This window comes from Protopterus annectens, chromosome 3.part1 (assembly GCF_019279795.1).
Source record: "Protopterus annectens isolate FY-2018-M chromosome 3.part1, PAN1.0, whole genome shotgun sequence".
Taxonomy (NCBI): Eukaryota; Metazoa; Chordata; order Ceratodontiformes; family Protopteridae; genus Protopterus; species Protopterus annectens.
The window spans coordinates 497,356,427-497,374,200 of NC_056732.1; the positions used below are offsets into that span (position 1 = coordinate 497,356,427).

At 38.7% G+C, this 17,774-nt stretch overlaps 1 protein-coding gene across 1 annotated transcript in view; it reads left to right on the plus strand.

Moving 5' to 3' along the window:
* LOC122797690 (squalene monooxygenase-like) overlaps positions 1-17,774 on the plus strand; it is a 748,040-nt gene that overhangs the window by 314,477 nt on the left and 415,789 nt on the right. Inside the window, exon 5 of the mRNA XM_044066225.1 lies at positions 2,300-2,442. Within this exon, the coding sequence (XP_043922160.1) occupies positions 2,300-2,442 (143 nt within the window). The remainder of the gene's footprint in view (positions 1-2,299; positions 2,443-17,774) is intronic.

The following is a 17,774-nucleotide window of genomic DNA, read 5'->3' on the forward strand; positions in this document are numbered from 1 at the left end:
TAATGAGAAGCAGAGAACCTCTGGTATAAAATAAAAAAGTGCACAATGCAAAAGAATTGCACTGTGTATGATTGTGAATGAATATGAAAAACAAAGAAAAAAAAAATAATGCTGGTATGATATCTGGCTTTATTTCATATAGAATGGGTATTAAGGAATTTAAAAGATAGGAAACAGAGTGAGATAGGAAAGCTTTTGTGGAAAAAGTATGAAAGTCCTGAAAATAATAGAAATGGATAAGGAAAATATAGTAGGTGAAAGGGATATAGGTGAGAAAACAAATATGGGTACTTTTCTAGAAAAAAATGGTGCAGTTATATGTGTAAGTGATGGAAAACTATTATCATCTAGATCCTGATTATGTGTCTTCTGAAAATGCACAGCAACTGGATTAGAAAGAGAAACATTTTTAATGATCCTTATATGTTACTGTAGTTTCTTTATAACCTGGTGTAGTGCCTGTCCTCTGTAATACATATTACAAGGGCATTTTAATCCATGAACAACTTCTTTTGATAACTAAATCCATGTAAAAGAAACATGCTTGCTATTGGTAACATATCAGAGCACCAGAAAAACAGAGAGTGTCTTCGTGTATATATCCAGGAAGTTTTATGCAGGTGCAGACACGTCATACTATGTCTACTACCATAATAATGATATCCTTCACAAGTATGCTGACTTCTTCACAGGCTTAGGAAATTTATGAGTTGAATAAAATGCATAAATAAATACTTATAGCAGTGACTGAAACTCCAAGAAAAATACCAGCAGCTTTCATAAATAGAACTAAGCAGGAAATGAAACAAATGAATAGTTCAAGCATTGTTAAGCCACAGAGTTAACAGAATGGGTTAATAGTATGGTTTATGTTCTAAAGCAAGACAAAAATCTACATTTGCATTGATCTATAAAAACTTAATAAAAGTGATTAAAAGAGGATATTCATTGCTTACAGTGGAAGAAATGATCTTAGCAATGCCAACATTTCTTTTCAGGACTAAATGCAATCCACAGATTCTGGCAGATAAAAGTGGATATCAATATTTAATACACAATTAGGAAGATACAATCGCCTCAGATTTCTGTTCAGTGTTTCATCAGCAGTGTAAGTGTTCTAAAGTATTGTTGCATAGTTAATTAGAGGACTGGAAACTGTTGTAAACATATTCAATGGCCACAAGCTTTAGGATGTAGGAGGGGGTTTAATGGTTGCCTAGGTCAATGCCTTAGAAGATCAGAAGAAATTGTTCTGGTATCTGGAAGGTATTGGTCCCAGTCTGAAATATTTAGTTTAGACTAAAGAATATATCCAGTATAGGAACATGGTAGAGTAAAGCTATAAGTCTCAAAGACAGGTCTTACTAATTATTTTCTTGGCAAGGTGTTTGTTCTTTTAAGAATGTACAATATGATATGAAGTAGGTCTTGTTTAGAAAGTAAAATGCTTCTACAGATAGAGAACAGTAATAATTAATTATACGGGCTAAAGTTGTTATTCTAGTGTGCTCAACACCTTCTGTTTGTTTATATATTGACTTATAAAAATCCATCCATCTTTTTTGATCAAGTTAACCCTATTAGGCTGGTGTCTCTTTCTTGCTGATGCATAAGTTAGTATTTACACTGTCCAAGGGAAATGTGCCCAATATACCAGGAGATTCCACAACACTATGCCACATCCATCTAAGCTACCACCAAGTCAGCCAGATGGAGCTAGCTTTTAATCTTTCATCCGAAAGAAAGCACAATCAGGGGTATAGTACCCCATAATGCTACACTGCAGTCAGTATTGGAAAATGGACTCCAAGTTCCTGGTGTAGGAACGGAACCCACAGCCTTTTGATCTTACAGCACCAAAGACAAGCTTGTGATTTGTTGAGCCATTGATACTAACAACATAGCCATGACTCCATTTTATAGATTATCTACAGGTAATCATACTTAAAACATATTTATGGCTGTTTAGCTTACTTATGAATGGATATGCTAGCTAACATCTTATATATATAACCAGTCTGCATTTATTAAAGCCCATTACAAGCAGCGGGTGTTTAGAATCTTTGAATAATAGGTCAGTTGTGCTACCATAACCATATATGAGCATTATTTGGCCAATTATATTTTACTTTACTGTTAGTGTGAAATTTCATAAAAATTGACTGCTTAATTTAGATATATCACTTAACAGCTGAAATAGATCCACTTTTACACTGTTTTTTATGCTGCTATATTGATTTGTAACAGTATCCTAAATCTTCTGCACTTAATTATCTTTTTTCACTCCTGTCGAACTAAGGTGTCCTTATTTTGGGTGAAGCATACAATATCCGACATCCTTTTACAGGAGGAGGAATGAGTGTAATTCTAAATGACATCAAAATATGGAGAGAATTATTGCAAGAAATTCCAGATTTATATGATAATGAAAAAATCTTTCAGGTATGCTATCCCATGCACGCTTTCTGTGTATTTATCAAATGCTTGTACTTTTATCTTCTATATTTGCTATAACTTGTTGGCTGATCTTTTTCGTTAACAAAACCTGCATTTTTTTTCATTTTGAGATCCATGTTCCGAAATGGGTTAGAGTGACCTCTACACTGTGGGCACCATAAAGTCTTTCTAGTTGTCTGTGGCATATGAGAAAACAGCAGTGGCATTATGGAACATCAATCTTGATTCTTGTCTTAGCATGATTGGGCTAGTAAAGATTATTCTGTAAGATGGCTCAGAAATAAATCATTTATCAGTCATTTCTCTGCTAATAAACATGGCAACAATACTTGCTAAAACAGGGATAGTTCTAGAACTATATTACATCTGAAATGACAGCTCTCCATGTGCATTAATAGAAGTCTCTTACATGCAAGTTTTATAGAAGCATGTTAGATGTACTTTAAAAGAGGGGCCTTCTAATTGCATATAGTACTAATATTTATGACATCATCCATCAGAGAACTTGGTGACACAATGGTGCACCTATTGTTCTTGAACTTATTTTGTGTTTTCATGAACAGACCACAAAACATAGCCAAATGTAATTTTATAACAGCATGTTAAAATTCTTTTTGAATAGTGTCAGGAAATTTTCTAGTGATAAAACTAAAAACATTTCAATCCTGCCCACCTTACCCCCACCAGTGACATGATATCTGATTTCTGTAGAACAATAATATTTATTTGACATTTGTTAACTGGGAAATATGAATGAATACTATAAAAGAAACATAAACTTCCATGGATTTAACAAGTAAATCGAAAGACAAATACATTACAAATAATAAAACTAAACTGGAACCAGTAAACATGAAAAAAAAACAATAGTTAAGGAATAAAAAAATGATGGGAGTGAATAAATGGAGTAGTTATGGACCAGTGACTTTCCAGAATGCAAAACTGCTATTTTCATAACTGCAGGCACCTCTGTAGAAAGAAAAGGTTGAAATGTTTCAGTTTTGCAAAGGATGAGCAATGTTAAAATTTTGGTAGTCTTAAGAAACATATCCGGAAGAGCTGTTTATTTCAACATGTAAAAAGGTAGCTCATCTTCCTGGCTGATACTAAGCCTGATGATTCAGATGGTATATCAAATGAGGATATAAGACGTCTTGCTTTTAAATTAGTAGATCACTTTTGCAATGTTTTCCATAATTTGTTAGCCACAGGAAAGTCCCTTCTATATGGAAGACAGCATAGTCAATGCTTTTTTATAAGAGTAAATATTGGAATGACTCGACAGAAAATTATCATCCCATCAATCTCTTGAGTAACATAAGCTTATTGAGACCCTACCCCAGACCTTCTTGATAGTAATCTGGCAAATTTAAAAATCACTGATTCCCATCAACATGGATTTATAAAGAGAAAATTTACTATGACCACCCATTATTTCTGTGATGATGTTATTAGGGCACTGTTGCCATATCTTTTTCTGGATGGTGTTTTCCTGCAGAAGTTGAAAGATTCTGAGTTACTGAATCATCAAATCTTGAAACAGAACCTTTTTCATTTCAGGGATAAATTATGTATTATATATCAGATCAAAAACTGTCTGTACAAAGATTCAGCAACAGTGAGTCCAATTCTGTTCAACTATATCTTCTGGACATGCAAATCCTTTGATGAATGTAGTACACAAAATGTACAGATGACATTAATCTAGGATGCATAGCAAATTTATAACACTCATAACTTTATTCAGAAAATAAATGTCTGCTAGTTATTCACAGGCAGATGCCAATAAAGCATAATTTGATATCTCAAAAAGCAAAACCCTGCATTTAGGGTCAATGAATCCTAGTCCGGAGTATATCCATAAACAATACAGTCTAGTTGCTATTGAAATATACACTGAGCTGTGCTACTTGTAGAAGACAAGCTGAAAATGGGTAAACATGCTATAACCAGCACCATCAAGGGAAAATGACGGACCTGCACTTCACTTCTTCAATTTCTACCACTGTGATATCCTAAATTCTATTTTTAAAAGTTGTATAAGGATGCATCTTGAGGATCGTACTTCATTACAATCGCACTTTAGTTTCTAACATCTGAACAACTAATATAGTTTAATGTTATTTCATCATTTGTTTATAAAACCCTGCCCCAGTGGCATAGGAGGATAAAACCCTGACTATAGCTCAGACAACTCATGTTCAATTAGCAGCTCAGATGACTAATGGAACAGCAGGGAGGACTGGTGTGCCCATCCTGGAGAGGAGGGTGACATGCATAAGGACACATAATGCAATAGGAGCTTCCTGGCAGAGGCTGGGAAGTCAATTGTGATGTGCCTCAGTTGAGGGCTAGGGCAGCATGCCAACATCAGTGCCATACAGAAGTGCCAAACAGTTCAGCACAATATGCCAATGGCAATGGCACGACCCAAGGATTGAAAGGGCATATGTCAGGTTATAACTGGGGTAGGTGATAAGATAGAAAGGACCCTGACTGAAAGATGGACAGCATGTTTACCTAAGACACCCTTAGGTTCCACTCTGGCCTAGGCTGTAAAATCAGTAATAAAAAATATAATGGAGCAAAGTCCAGTTGTAGGAAAAACTATTGTATCAAAATGAACCAAACTGCAGTACTGTAAGAAAATTTAATGAATTCAATAAAATGCACTGATTGAATAAATAAAATAAAATAAAAGGTTAGCACTTTCGTACATAACAGAGTACTTCTTCAGATCTACATAAAAATAGCACTTTAGCAGTTACAATTTAAATAATACAAGCAATTAATGCTGCAAATCACGTGACTTTAAAATAGGTTTAAGGGGAATGAACTCATTTAACCCCTTAACACCTGTGGCTTGTAAAAGTAACATCCATTTTACCTCTTGACATTCAGTTTTACTTATTATATCACCACCTCTAACATTAGGCTGACAAATCTCCAATACTGAAAATTTAAAATGATGATTATTTCCCATCAAGGTAACATGTTTTGCAAGGACATTTTTGCTATCATTTCTCCAGATACTATAAAGATGCTCATGTATCCGATCTCTCAAGCACCTATTAGTTTTGCCCACATAAAACATTCTGTAGAGCTCACAGGAAGCTAAATATACAACATTCATTGTATTACAATCAGCATATACCTTAAGCTCATAGACATGTCCAGTCACAGGCTGTACATACATATCATCATTACTTACATAAGAACACATAGTACATTTACGACAAGGAAAAGTCCCTAAAATGGCATTCCCTAAATGTTCATTCCAATTATTAACATCTCTGTTGGATTTATAACAGAGCAGTCTCTTTAGACATTTTTGATTCTTAAAAGTAAATTGTGGCATTTCACCCAATGTCTCCTTACATTTAGCATCTGAGCATATTATTTTCCAATGTTTTTTAATAATATTACATATAGTAGAAGAATCATTAGAGAAAGTGAGGCACATTCTTGCCTTACCTAACAAATTCCCAGTCTTATTATTGACAGAACCCACACCTGAATTCAGGTAAGGTTTTGATTGAGTGTCCCTAAATGAGACAACCTTATCTTGTGCCTCAGATATATCATCCTGTAGATAGCCTTTTTCTTTAAAATTATTTGAAATTTCTTCAAAAAATCCATACATACAATTATCATTTGTATGCAGCCAAGCAATTGCCCTTTTAACACATTTCTCTTCACAGATTTCGGATGCATGCTCTTGGCATGTAAAATGTTGTTAGTCTTACAAGATTTAGTATAGATCTGTGTCTCAATACCATCTGGGGCTATGATGATTTGTACATCCAAGAAAGAAATCTTTTCATTGGATGAGCTAAATGTAAATTTTAAAAAACTAGTGCTACTGCTAAGATATTCACAAACTCACATAAGGAAGAATAATTGTTCTCCTAAATAAAAAACACGTCGTCCACAAAACGACCATAATAAAGAATGAACCTAGAAAAAATATTATTTTCATTAAATACAAAATCAGATTCCCACTGGGTCATAACCATATTGGCGTAGCTATTGGCACAGACCGTGTCCATAGCTACACCCATTCGTTGTAAATAAAAGTAACCTTCAAACATAAACAAATTATATTCCAATATAATTTCTAAAAGGGAACAAATCAAATGAACTTTATTGGTATTATACATACTATGCTATGTCAAAAAAAGTCTAGCAAAATCTACCCCTATATCATTAGGGATACATGTAAAAAGTGATGTCACATCCATAGTGACTAGTAACACATCATTAGTAAATTCCTTTAAATTCCATTCATTTAGTCTTTGCAAAAATTGTCTAGAGTCCTTCAAAACATGTTCTACTTTATCAAGTACAGGGCAGAGTTGTTTGCTTTGGAAGTCCATGGATATATGGTACCATGGGATGCTCTGATGGTACTGAGACACAGATCTATACTAAATCTTGTAAGACTAACAAAATTTTACATGCCAAGAGCATGCATCCGAAATCTGTGAAGAGAAATGTGTTAAAAGGGCAATTTTATAGATCTGCCGGCTGCATACAAAGGATAGTTGTATGTATGAATCTTTTGAAGAATTTTCAAATAATTTTAAAGAAAAAGGCTATCTACAGGATGATATATCTGAGGCACAAGATGAGGTTGTCTCATTTAGGGACACTGGATCAAAACCTTACCTGAATTCAGGTGTGGGTCCTGTCAATAATAAGACTGGGAGTTTGCTAGGTAAGGCAAGAATGTGCCTCACTTTCTCTAATGATTCTTCTGCTATATGTAATATTATTAAAAACACTGGAAAATAATACGATCAGATGCCAAATGTAAGGAGACATTGGATGAAATGCCACAATTTACTTTTAAGAATCAAAAATGTCTAAAGAAACTGCTCTGTTATAAATCCAACAGAGTTGTTAATAATTGGAATGAACATTTAGGGAATGCCATTTTAGGGACTTTTCCTTGTCGTAAATGTACTATGTGTTCTTATATAAGTAATGATGATATGTATGTACAGCCTGTGACTGGACATGTCTATGAGCTTAAGGTATATGCTGATTGTAATACAATGAATGTTGTATATTTAGCTTCCTGTGAGCTCTGCAGAATGTTTTATGTGGGCAAAACTAATAGGTGCTTGAGAGATCGAATACATGAGCATTTTTATAGCATCCGGAGAAATGATAGCAAATATGCCCTTGCAAAATATGATACCTTGATGGGAAATAATCATCATTTTAAATTTTCAGTATTGGAGATTTGTCAGCCTAATGTTAGGGGTTGTGATATAATAACTAAAACTGAATGTCAAGAGGTAAAATGGATGATACTTTTACAAGCTACAGGTGTTAAGGGGTTAAATGAGTTCATTCCCCTTAAACCTATTTTAAAGTCATGTGATTTGCAGCATTAATTGCTTGTATTATTTAAATTGTAACTGCTATTTTTATGTAAATCTGAAGAAGTACTCTGTTATGTATGAAAATGCTAATCTTTTATTTTATTTTATTTATTCAATCAGTGCATTTTATTGAATTCATTAAATTTTCTTGCACTACTGCAGTTTGGCTCATTTTGATACAAAATCAGTAATAACTCCAGGATAGATTAGTATAGCTGGTAAACCCACCAATTGATGTGGGACACTCAACAGCTGTCAAGATGACATAAAGGAGAAAAGAAAGATCTATAAGATATATTTATAAAACCTTTCCTCTCATCCTTGCCACTCCACATTTAACATTTTGACCTAATCAGTCTTAGATATGAAAGACTGTATAGTGATTTTAATTCTAAAACTTTTTTAACAAGAAACTTCTTTATTAAATTGTCACTTATGGCATAGGCAATCATACAGTTACATAAATGAAAGCAAACAAAACTGACATATTTTCAGTGCAAACATTATGCATCAATTATAATCTTTCCAGTTCAATTCCAGCCTTGCCATAAACCTGATTCCTCCTCCTAAACATTATTCTGAGTGTATTGTTCCCACAATTCCCATTGCTTCTATGTAATTTGCTCATACCCATTTCTCAAGCACCCATTTCCAGTGGTTTTATCTCTCTTACTATATTCACTACATCCTGTGCAGTTGGCTTAGACTTTCCCCCAGATTTACTAAACTTCCGTGCAGGACTAATCTAGCCCTGCACGGAAGTGGCAGTTTAAGTGGAGGACGGCAGCGTGCCATGCATATTAATGAAGGCGTGCTGCCTGAACTCCTAATGCTACACTGGGTGTGGATGAGTGCAGGGGGCATGTCTGAGAGCAGAGCTCTCAGAATAAACACGCCCCTGCAAAGTAGAACAGAAGAATGTATAAATAAATGAGCGAGACTGCTCACAAGTGTCCGCATATCCCCACAACAGTTCCCATGTGTTCAACAGCAACAGTACAGTCAAATAAAACAAAGAAACCCTATTATTTTTTTTTTTTTTTAAACCCCAAGTACAGCTAACCATAGGTGCTTGGGTTTGCCCATCGCTTAGCTACGGTTAAAGCAGCTGAAAAGGCTGAAGAGGATAACAAGGAATATATATGCAAATGAAGCAGCATAGCAATAGTGTAGTGGTTAGAGCATCCGCCGAACAAACAGCCATTCCCGATTCAAGTCCCACTGCAGCACATATTATTTTCCATGTGACATCTGTATATGAACATATATTTACAACTTTTTGCTGTATAGCCTACATAATAACATTTAAATGTGAAATGGAGTACTGCATTAAATGCACATGTGAAGTGTCAGTGTCATAATGAATAAGGCACTAGGGTTAATCAAAAATAAGCAGTAGTAAGCATGGTTAAGTGCGTTTGCACAGAGGGAAGCATTGCCTACATAGATTAAGCAATGTAGAAGCTAACTGAGTGTAAGAAACTGTAGCCAGAGGTTAGCATTGCTTAGCTCCTCGCAAACCCACGCACACCTGCTTACAACTGCTTTAAAGTGCCTTAATCACTCTGTACCCAATGGCCCGTTTTCTGCCAAGCAACAAAATAAACAGCTTCTGCAAGGCTCGAACTTAGGACCTTATATACCACAGTCACAGCAGTTAACCACTATGCCATCATCACAATACATATAAATGAGGTATCAGCAAACTAATCCTTACCACAGGAAAATCAAACCAAACATGTGAACTGAATCTATGTACAGTGTGATGTTGCATAACCTGCCACAGGGTATAAATATGTGAACTGGAGTACTGCAGTAAGGATAGATCTGAGGTGTGATTGTAATAAAGTGTAGAATTCCCCAGGTCCCCATACAGTGTATGGACACATGAATCACAGATACCAGACACATATATAACCTGTAATTAAGAATAAATCATTGCCAAATGGCAAATAGAGTGCTAATTAACTATTAAGCAATGCTAACCACAGCACAGCTCAAGTTAAGAAGTGTAAGCAAAGTGTAGCAGAGCCAATTCAATCTGCCTAGTGGTAAACCTCTTTAAGCAGTGCCAACCTTATGTAAGCAGGTGTGCCCATAGTTTAGCCTTTTCAAAACTGGCCAATCATGGAAAAGTGCATGAAAATGGATGTATTTAAACCCCATAGGCGGGAATCCTTCTCATAACTGGTTGTAGCTTCCTACTGCAGGTAGAATGGCTGGTGTGGGTGAAGGTACTCGATTTCGAGTACAGCGCTGGGGCATCCAGGAGTCAAAAATCATGGTATGGCTCCTGGTAAAACACCATGATCAGATACTACTGCAGGACCAGTACCAGGGCTCACAGTATAAAACGGAGGCCTGGTACAGTCTCACCCGTGACCTCGCCAGAGCCATAGGTAACCCCCGGACTGGTGAGCAGATCAGGCACCACCATGTTGACCTAAAGCGGCGGAGGGGGGATGTACTGGAACAATGGATCCAGGAGTCTTGGCAGATGCCCAATGCCCCAGGACTGAGTAAGTACTCATTCTACTAAGTAGTAAATAATTGCCTAGCTTGTGTATACTATGGATAGGTATGGCTAAATATCACTGCATTTCTCTGACAGCTGCAGAGGAGCATGCTGCAAACCAGTAAGCCCATGATGCTAGGCTGCAAAGGCTGCATCCCAAGGCAGGTTAGTAATCAGTCTGCATGTACTGTCATAACAAATAAATATAAGAGCCTTAGAAAGTGTTGTACCAGTAGAAATAAATGTGTAATAGTCTGTGAATAAAGGTATAACCCCTGGAGTGCTTCTGTTTACTCTTCTCTCATATGTTGGTGATCTGTTCCATACTATAAATAGTACTGTTGTATCTTAATCTGTGTCACCCACACCGTGGCATGCAGATGAAATGGACATGACGTTCTGCATAACAATGTTGGAAGTGCCAAGAGATCAGTTATATTGTACAAGTTAGGGAGACTTGGATAGAAAACAGTCGAAAGCTGTACAGCAGTTCTCTGATAGCACAGTGTGCTGTGATGTTAGCTATAATATTTTGTCACACACAGCAGGGGTTTGAATCCTGGGAGTGCTACTAAGTTGTATGCATAATCATACCCCACAACTGGACAGATTTCATACAATGTTCAGATAGAAAGCTGTATGCATAATTACACCCAACAACTGTACGGAATTTGCTAGAATGTTCAAATTGAAGGTTGTATGCATATTCATACCCCACAACTGTTCCAATCTGTCCAGCATGTCCAGATAAATGGCCCTTATCACCAGCTTGGTACCGTGTTCCCCTGAAAATCCAGTGTGATGCTCCAAGAATTGTAGGCAGCTGTCAATCACATATAACTGATATTCAAACGTGTACATAGTCAGAGATTTTATATGGAAACAAACCTGTCATTGTAGCACCTCACCCAAAGTGTATGAGAGCAATTCTCAACATATGTTGCATTAACACCTGCAGCCTGTTACATCTGTATGTAAGACACAGATCACGTATATTATAATATATAAACATACCAGTGTACAATATAAGACCATTGTGTAGTGTAATAATACATGTAAGGGAAAGACCACTGCAGTGACTAAGAATGTTGTGAAAACTATAAGGACATATTAGTTGCTACTTAAACTCTCTGTCTCACCCCTACCATATGTGCATATTAACCCAATGACACTCCTCATCTGGTATGTGTACACTCCAACCTATTGTTGGGACATATGTCCTAATGGGTTATAAATATTCACATTTGTGTCTATGCATGTGCCATGTGAAAATAAACCCATATTGGTGGCCTGTTGCCATCAATGAAACCTGCATACTCCTGTAATGGCCATTGTTGTTTCATATATGCACGTGATCTGCTTGTTCTGCAGCTGTGTTAATTCTGGGGTATCGGGTTAATGGGAATACCTATGCATGCTGTTATAACTAATCCTGAATGCTTTTGACTGTTACTAACCCATATCTGTCATAAACCTGTGACAACACAGCTCGTATGGGAAGGCCGGTCCCAGCGGACCCACCTGTCCCACCTCAGCTAGCCATGGCATCGGGCACCAGCACATCTGGGGACCAGCCTGGGACCTCCTCCTCCGTGGGCCCTGCACCACCTTTGGGTGGAACCACTGCAGGGGATGGGGCTCAACCCCCTCGGAGCGGGTGCAGAGGGGAACCTGTCACCCGTCAACAGGTTCGGGCTGTGGTGTGTAAGGAGCTCAACCTGGAGTATCGAGAGTGGCTACGCCAGCTTAAGGGCTAAGTGGCACTATTAAAGGGTGAGCCTGCCCCTCCTACACAGCCCCCAGCACAGCCACATTTGGGGCTGTGAAGGGGCAGTGGTGACTGCCCATGGGTGGGGACATCAGTCCCACTGTTACCAGTTGGGGGCTCATGGGCTTGTGACTTCCAAACACCCCTCCCCGTCCAAGGTATTTACCTCCCACATGTGTCATATACCAGCCCTGTATGCATCTTGTGTGTCTTGTCTGTTAACTTACCCAACTTACCTCTCCAAATATACCAACTACCCCTCTCCAACATCCCACTCTCACCTGAAAAAAAGAAAGAAAAGGGCAATCTGTTCCCACAAATAAATCTCGCCCCATACATAGCTGTCCATTTCGCACACGTGTCCACTGGACACATGTAATCTGGTCTAATTGGCATCACAATTAATATATGTTGTCCTCACCCCTCTCCCAGGAGTTTGAGGGTCCAAATGTACCTGAAAATGTAGTGTATATGCACAGCTGTTGCTGTAGAAGAAATGGGCAGCTATGGGCCTTTCCTATACCCTTCCTGCACATGCCTAGCTATTTTCCCTACTGTCTTTCCCTCTATGTGCCCCGTTTTTCACCACTTCCCTATCAACCCCTTGTTCTTTTCTTTTAAAGGAATTAGCACAAGTGTAAGCTGCAGTAAGCACTTTTAAGCAGTGGTAAGCGGGTTTCCGTGGGTTTGCGTGGGAGTAAGCTATGTCTACACAGGTTGAGAAATCTGAAGTTAACTGACTGTAAGAAAACATAAGCAGAGGATGACAGTGCTTACCATCGCTCAAACTCATGCAAACTCACTTGCAACTGCTTAAAAGTGCCTTAATCAATCTGTAGCCAACGTCCCTTGTTCTGCTCAGCAGCAAAATAAATATCCTCTCCAAGGAATGAACCCAGGACACTGCACTCCATAAACAAAGTGATATATCACTAACACATGGCAGATATACATAACCTGAAGTTTTCACAAACATATCCTGCAGCACAATCAGTCAACAGTACAGGAAATGTATTATTATCACACCACATAACCTGTTAATACAAGAACTCTGGACAAAGTATGCCACACTGTGGGTACCAATAGGGATATATGTCAACTAATGCTCTGTTACACTTAAAATGTTGCTAGTTACACAGTTAAATGTATCAGAACACATATGTAGAAGGAGATGAAGTCTGAAACACAAAAGAGTTGCCACTAGTTACCGACTTCAATGCTGCAATCATCCATGACAATTGTGAAGTGAATGAGGAGCAGGCCAAAATATGAGCCAATATGCATGGACATATGGACAGATAAATATTTGTAAATGTAGACAGATAGACAGCTATATATATTTATATATATATATATATATATATATATATATATATATATATATATATATATATTAATGTATGCCTCACAAATAATCATATAACAGCAATTGTATATAGATACATACGTATGTTCATATATATATATATATATATATATATATATATATATATATATATATGTGTGTGTGTGTGTGTGTGTGTGTGTGTGTGTATACAGATGTATATATATCTATAGATACATATATATATATATATATATATATATATATATATATATATATATACATATATATGGTTCTACCTGAGATAGCCGACAGCTGATTTTACCGACAACAAATTTGCGAGCTCCAGAAGATCGACAATCCGGAAGACCAACGCTACGGATCAAAACACCGACGCCGAGGATACCGACTTGGAAAAAGGCTGTGTAAGTATGCGGTGGTGACGGACGTTAGGGTGCGAGTAAGGTAAGTGTGGATATTGACGGTCTGTGGGGATAGGGGTGGGTTAAGTGATTTAGGGTCAGTGCAAGGGTTAGGTAAGTGTGCGGTAGTGATAGCGTTTGGGTTAGGGGCGGGTTAAGTGAGTTAGGGTTAGGGCCCGTGTTAGGTAAGTGTGCAGTAGTAGTATTTTTTGGGTTGGGGCGGGTTAAGTGAGTTAGGGTTAGGGCGCGGGTTAGCTGAGTGTGCGATAGTGACGGACCTTAGGGTAAGGTTTTGGGTTAGGGTTGTAGATAGTTGTGTATGTGAGGTTTAGTGTGGGTTTGTGAGGATTTTGGTGTGCTTGTGTTGTGTGTGTGGTTTTTGGACAGGGGATGTGTTTTGTTAGTTGATTGTTGTTATTGTGGTGTGTGCAGCGTATGAGGTTTCGTGTTTGTGGACCGTCAGTTATTTGATTGTCGGGCATGTGAGGTTTCGTGTTTATGGTTTGTCGATTATGTGGTGTCGATGTTTGCATTGTCGGTGTTTTGCAGAGTCGGTTATGTCAGGTAGAACCATATATATATATATATATATATATATATATATATATATATATGTGTGTGTATATAGCCATATGGGATATATAGGTGCATACACATGTACACACACAAATGGTATCAGTATCCATACGTATGTAGAAGTAGTGTGGAAGAACTGAGTGCAAAGTTTATGTCTCAGCCACAAGCCCTTCAACTTGCACCTGTGAAATGTGTAGTGTGGCAACCATTCCCACAAATGAGAATACTGACATTAAACATATACCCACCCACAAATCAAAGGACATGACACGACACACAGGTATGCATACATGGATAACCTTTATTCCTGTACTATACAATAATGTATGCCAGCACTGACACCACATAAGGTTTGAAATATGTAATCAGTCATGAATGCAAGGCCCACACAAAACAGTAGATGCAAGCAATGTGTATATATACCATACTATGCTGTCCAGACCAAGGCCTTAAATTTGTACAACAGTAGGAACAGGATTTGCCTTCAGGATACGTAACAATCAGCAATTACAGATGTAGTTCAGCAGCCTCCAGTTACACCCTGTAGTCAAGTCCTAGGAGGAAAAGCAGCACTTGTGTTAATGTCACAGTATCTTGTACATAACATTGCTTAACCTAACACCTCACTATCACACTGAATGACCCTCTTCTTAACAGTTATATCACTGAAAAGTGCCATAGCCTAGGTTTAATGGCATAGAACCCCCCCATAAAAGGCTGTACAAGGGCAAGGAACACTGTGTACCACACACTTACCTCAGGAATGTACAAGGGCACATATGTGTTCACCAGCTGTTGCCCACATATATATGGATATGACCCAACAGTTGGTGTGGGAGTCCATGACATGACTGGGATGATAGCAGTAATGCTAGTGGTAAATAATGATAGACCATTACCTAACCACCCTTCCTGTATCACAGCAAGACAAAGACTGGCATATATGTGGAGGACAGAGGCAGGAACACAGGCCATATTTACATTATTGCTGTTACACACCCTGGAAATTGCTGGTGTTACAGGATTCATTGCAGCATACCCTTATGCAGGGATATGAAATTGAAATATAAATGGATGTAGCCATGTACTGAGAGCACTCAACAGACAGAACGCCACAGATATATTTGGGGCAATACCTGTGTGGTGCACAGACAAAACCTAACAGCCAATCCCCCTGGTATCATATGGATAAGCCCACAGTTGAGAGCTACGCAGACAGACAACATTCCATGAAAAAGTACCATATACACGGAAACCCTGTAAGAACAGCAAGATACAGTGCACACAACAACACTACTCGCGCTGTCTGTAGGTCTGGAACCTTACCCAAATGTGGATTTGGCCTGTGTCTGCAGGTCCTGCTGTAAGAGGTATTGCTACCTGCTGTCTGTAACACTGATGTCCACACACAGGAAGGATGTCATCCATACTGTAAAGGTGAAGGGACAGTGCCCACAGAAGTCAGCAATTTATAGTAGAGGGTTGCCATGATAGTGGTTATCTGAAGTACTACACAGCAGGCTGCAAGCAGTTAGCAACTGGTGGACACTGACTGTTGCAGAGGCCACCACCTGATCATGTGCAATACCAACAAAAGCATGCTGCAATTTATTCAAACCAGCTCAATCACTCTACTGGAGAGACTGAGAGGGAGAGAGAGAGAGAGTAGAAAACATCAAGAAAGTTCACAAAGCTCAGGGTTGTGTAACAGTGGAAACAACATAACAGGTATGTGAAACAGATATGCATTTACTGGCATGCAGTATATGGCATAGAATAATAGGATGTATACTGTGAAAGGATGTATGTGTGCCATCAGTACTTGTTCCTGTAATGATGTTGTGCTCAACAACTGCACTGGACAGTAGTATCAGTCCCTGTGGGCAGTGGGACATACCTGTCAAATGTGCAGACTAGCAGTGAATGGCAAAGATGTGACCCATGATATTTGTGCCCTGTAACTTACTGTGGCCAATGAATGGTGGGGGTATTAATACTCCACAGCAAGTACAAATATGACACAGTCATTGTCCATGCTGGTGTGAACGACCTGAGACGTACCTCCCTGGACTGCATGAAAAGAGACATAGAGGAGCTCTCTGATTATGTAGCCCAGGCAGGTATGACCCTAACCCTGAGCAGTATCCTTCCTTCACCAAGAATGATGCCACAATATAGAGACAAGATGATCAGCTTTAACAATTGGCTTAATGTCTGGTGTCATTCAAAGGGGATCCAGTGTCTGTCTGCCTGGGACGACATGCTTGACAAGCCACGCTGCCCATGAGGCGGCTTGCACCTGTCACCCTGGGATTCCGGATATTGGCTAAGGCTCTTGCCACCCCCATAGTGCCTTTTTAGGCAAGGCTCAAATTCTAAACCTACCACCCTAGAAAACAAAATGGGAAGAAATTGAGGGTAATGCTGCTCAATGCCAGAAGTCTAAATCTCAAAATGCACTTTTCGAGGCCCTTCTCAGTATGGAGAACATCGATGTATGTGCTGTAACTGAAACCTGGTTCAAGGCTCCTGAGAGCACCTCGGCACTATTAGGTTTTACCTCATATCATGCGTTCGGCCCCAAAACCGGACCACTCCACAAAGGAGGGTGTATCCATATTCATAAAGGATACTCACACCTCCAGGTTGGTGGCAACGCATGAAGCTTCGGAAACCATCCAGGTGCAACTAACAATAGGCAAAACTGCTCTACAAATTGTAGCATGCTACAGGCCACCCTCTCAAACTCAGGAACCCACACAGCCTTCCTGAAGACACTGGAGGGTATAAATGTATCTCCAAACACCATCATATTGGGTGACTTCAACTACCGAATATAGACTGGGAACATTACTCAAGCCTAACTTTCTAGCCCAACGGTTCCTGGAGTTCATAAATTCAAATGCCATGGAACAGCTAGTCACTGTTCCACGAGAGGAGAAAATATACTAGATCTCATTGTCACAAACATGGGGACAAAATGCTCCACACGAAGTATATCCCTCATTGGTGAGATCTGATCATAAACTAATCTCACTGGAAATCCACATCCCGCCCCACCCCAAAAAAGACCATAGTGAAGAACTTCTCTAAAGCAAACTTCACACTACTCAAGACTGGTGTGGTATCCTTCAAGGCCCTGAGTCAGAGGAAACCACAACCCAAGCTGCGGAAGCCCTTACAAATGCCTTCTATGAACACCTCCAGGACTGCATGGATCAGGCAATCCCAAATAAAACCAAGACTCTTTCCACAAAGGGCAAACGTCCAGTCTGGTGGACCCCAGCCATTAACAAACTTTACAATAAGAGGAGAAAGCTAT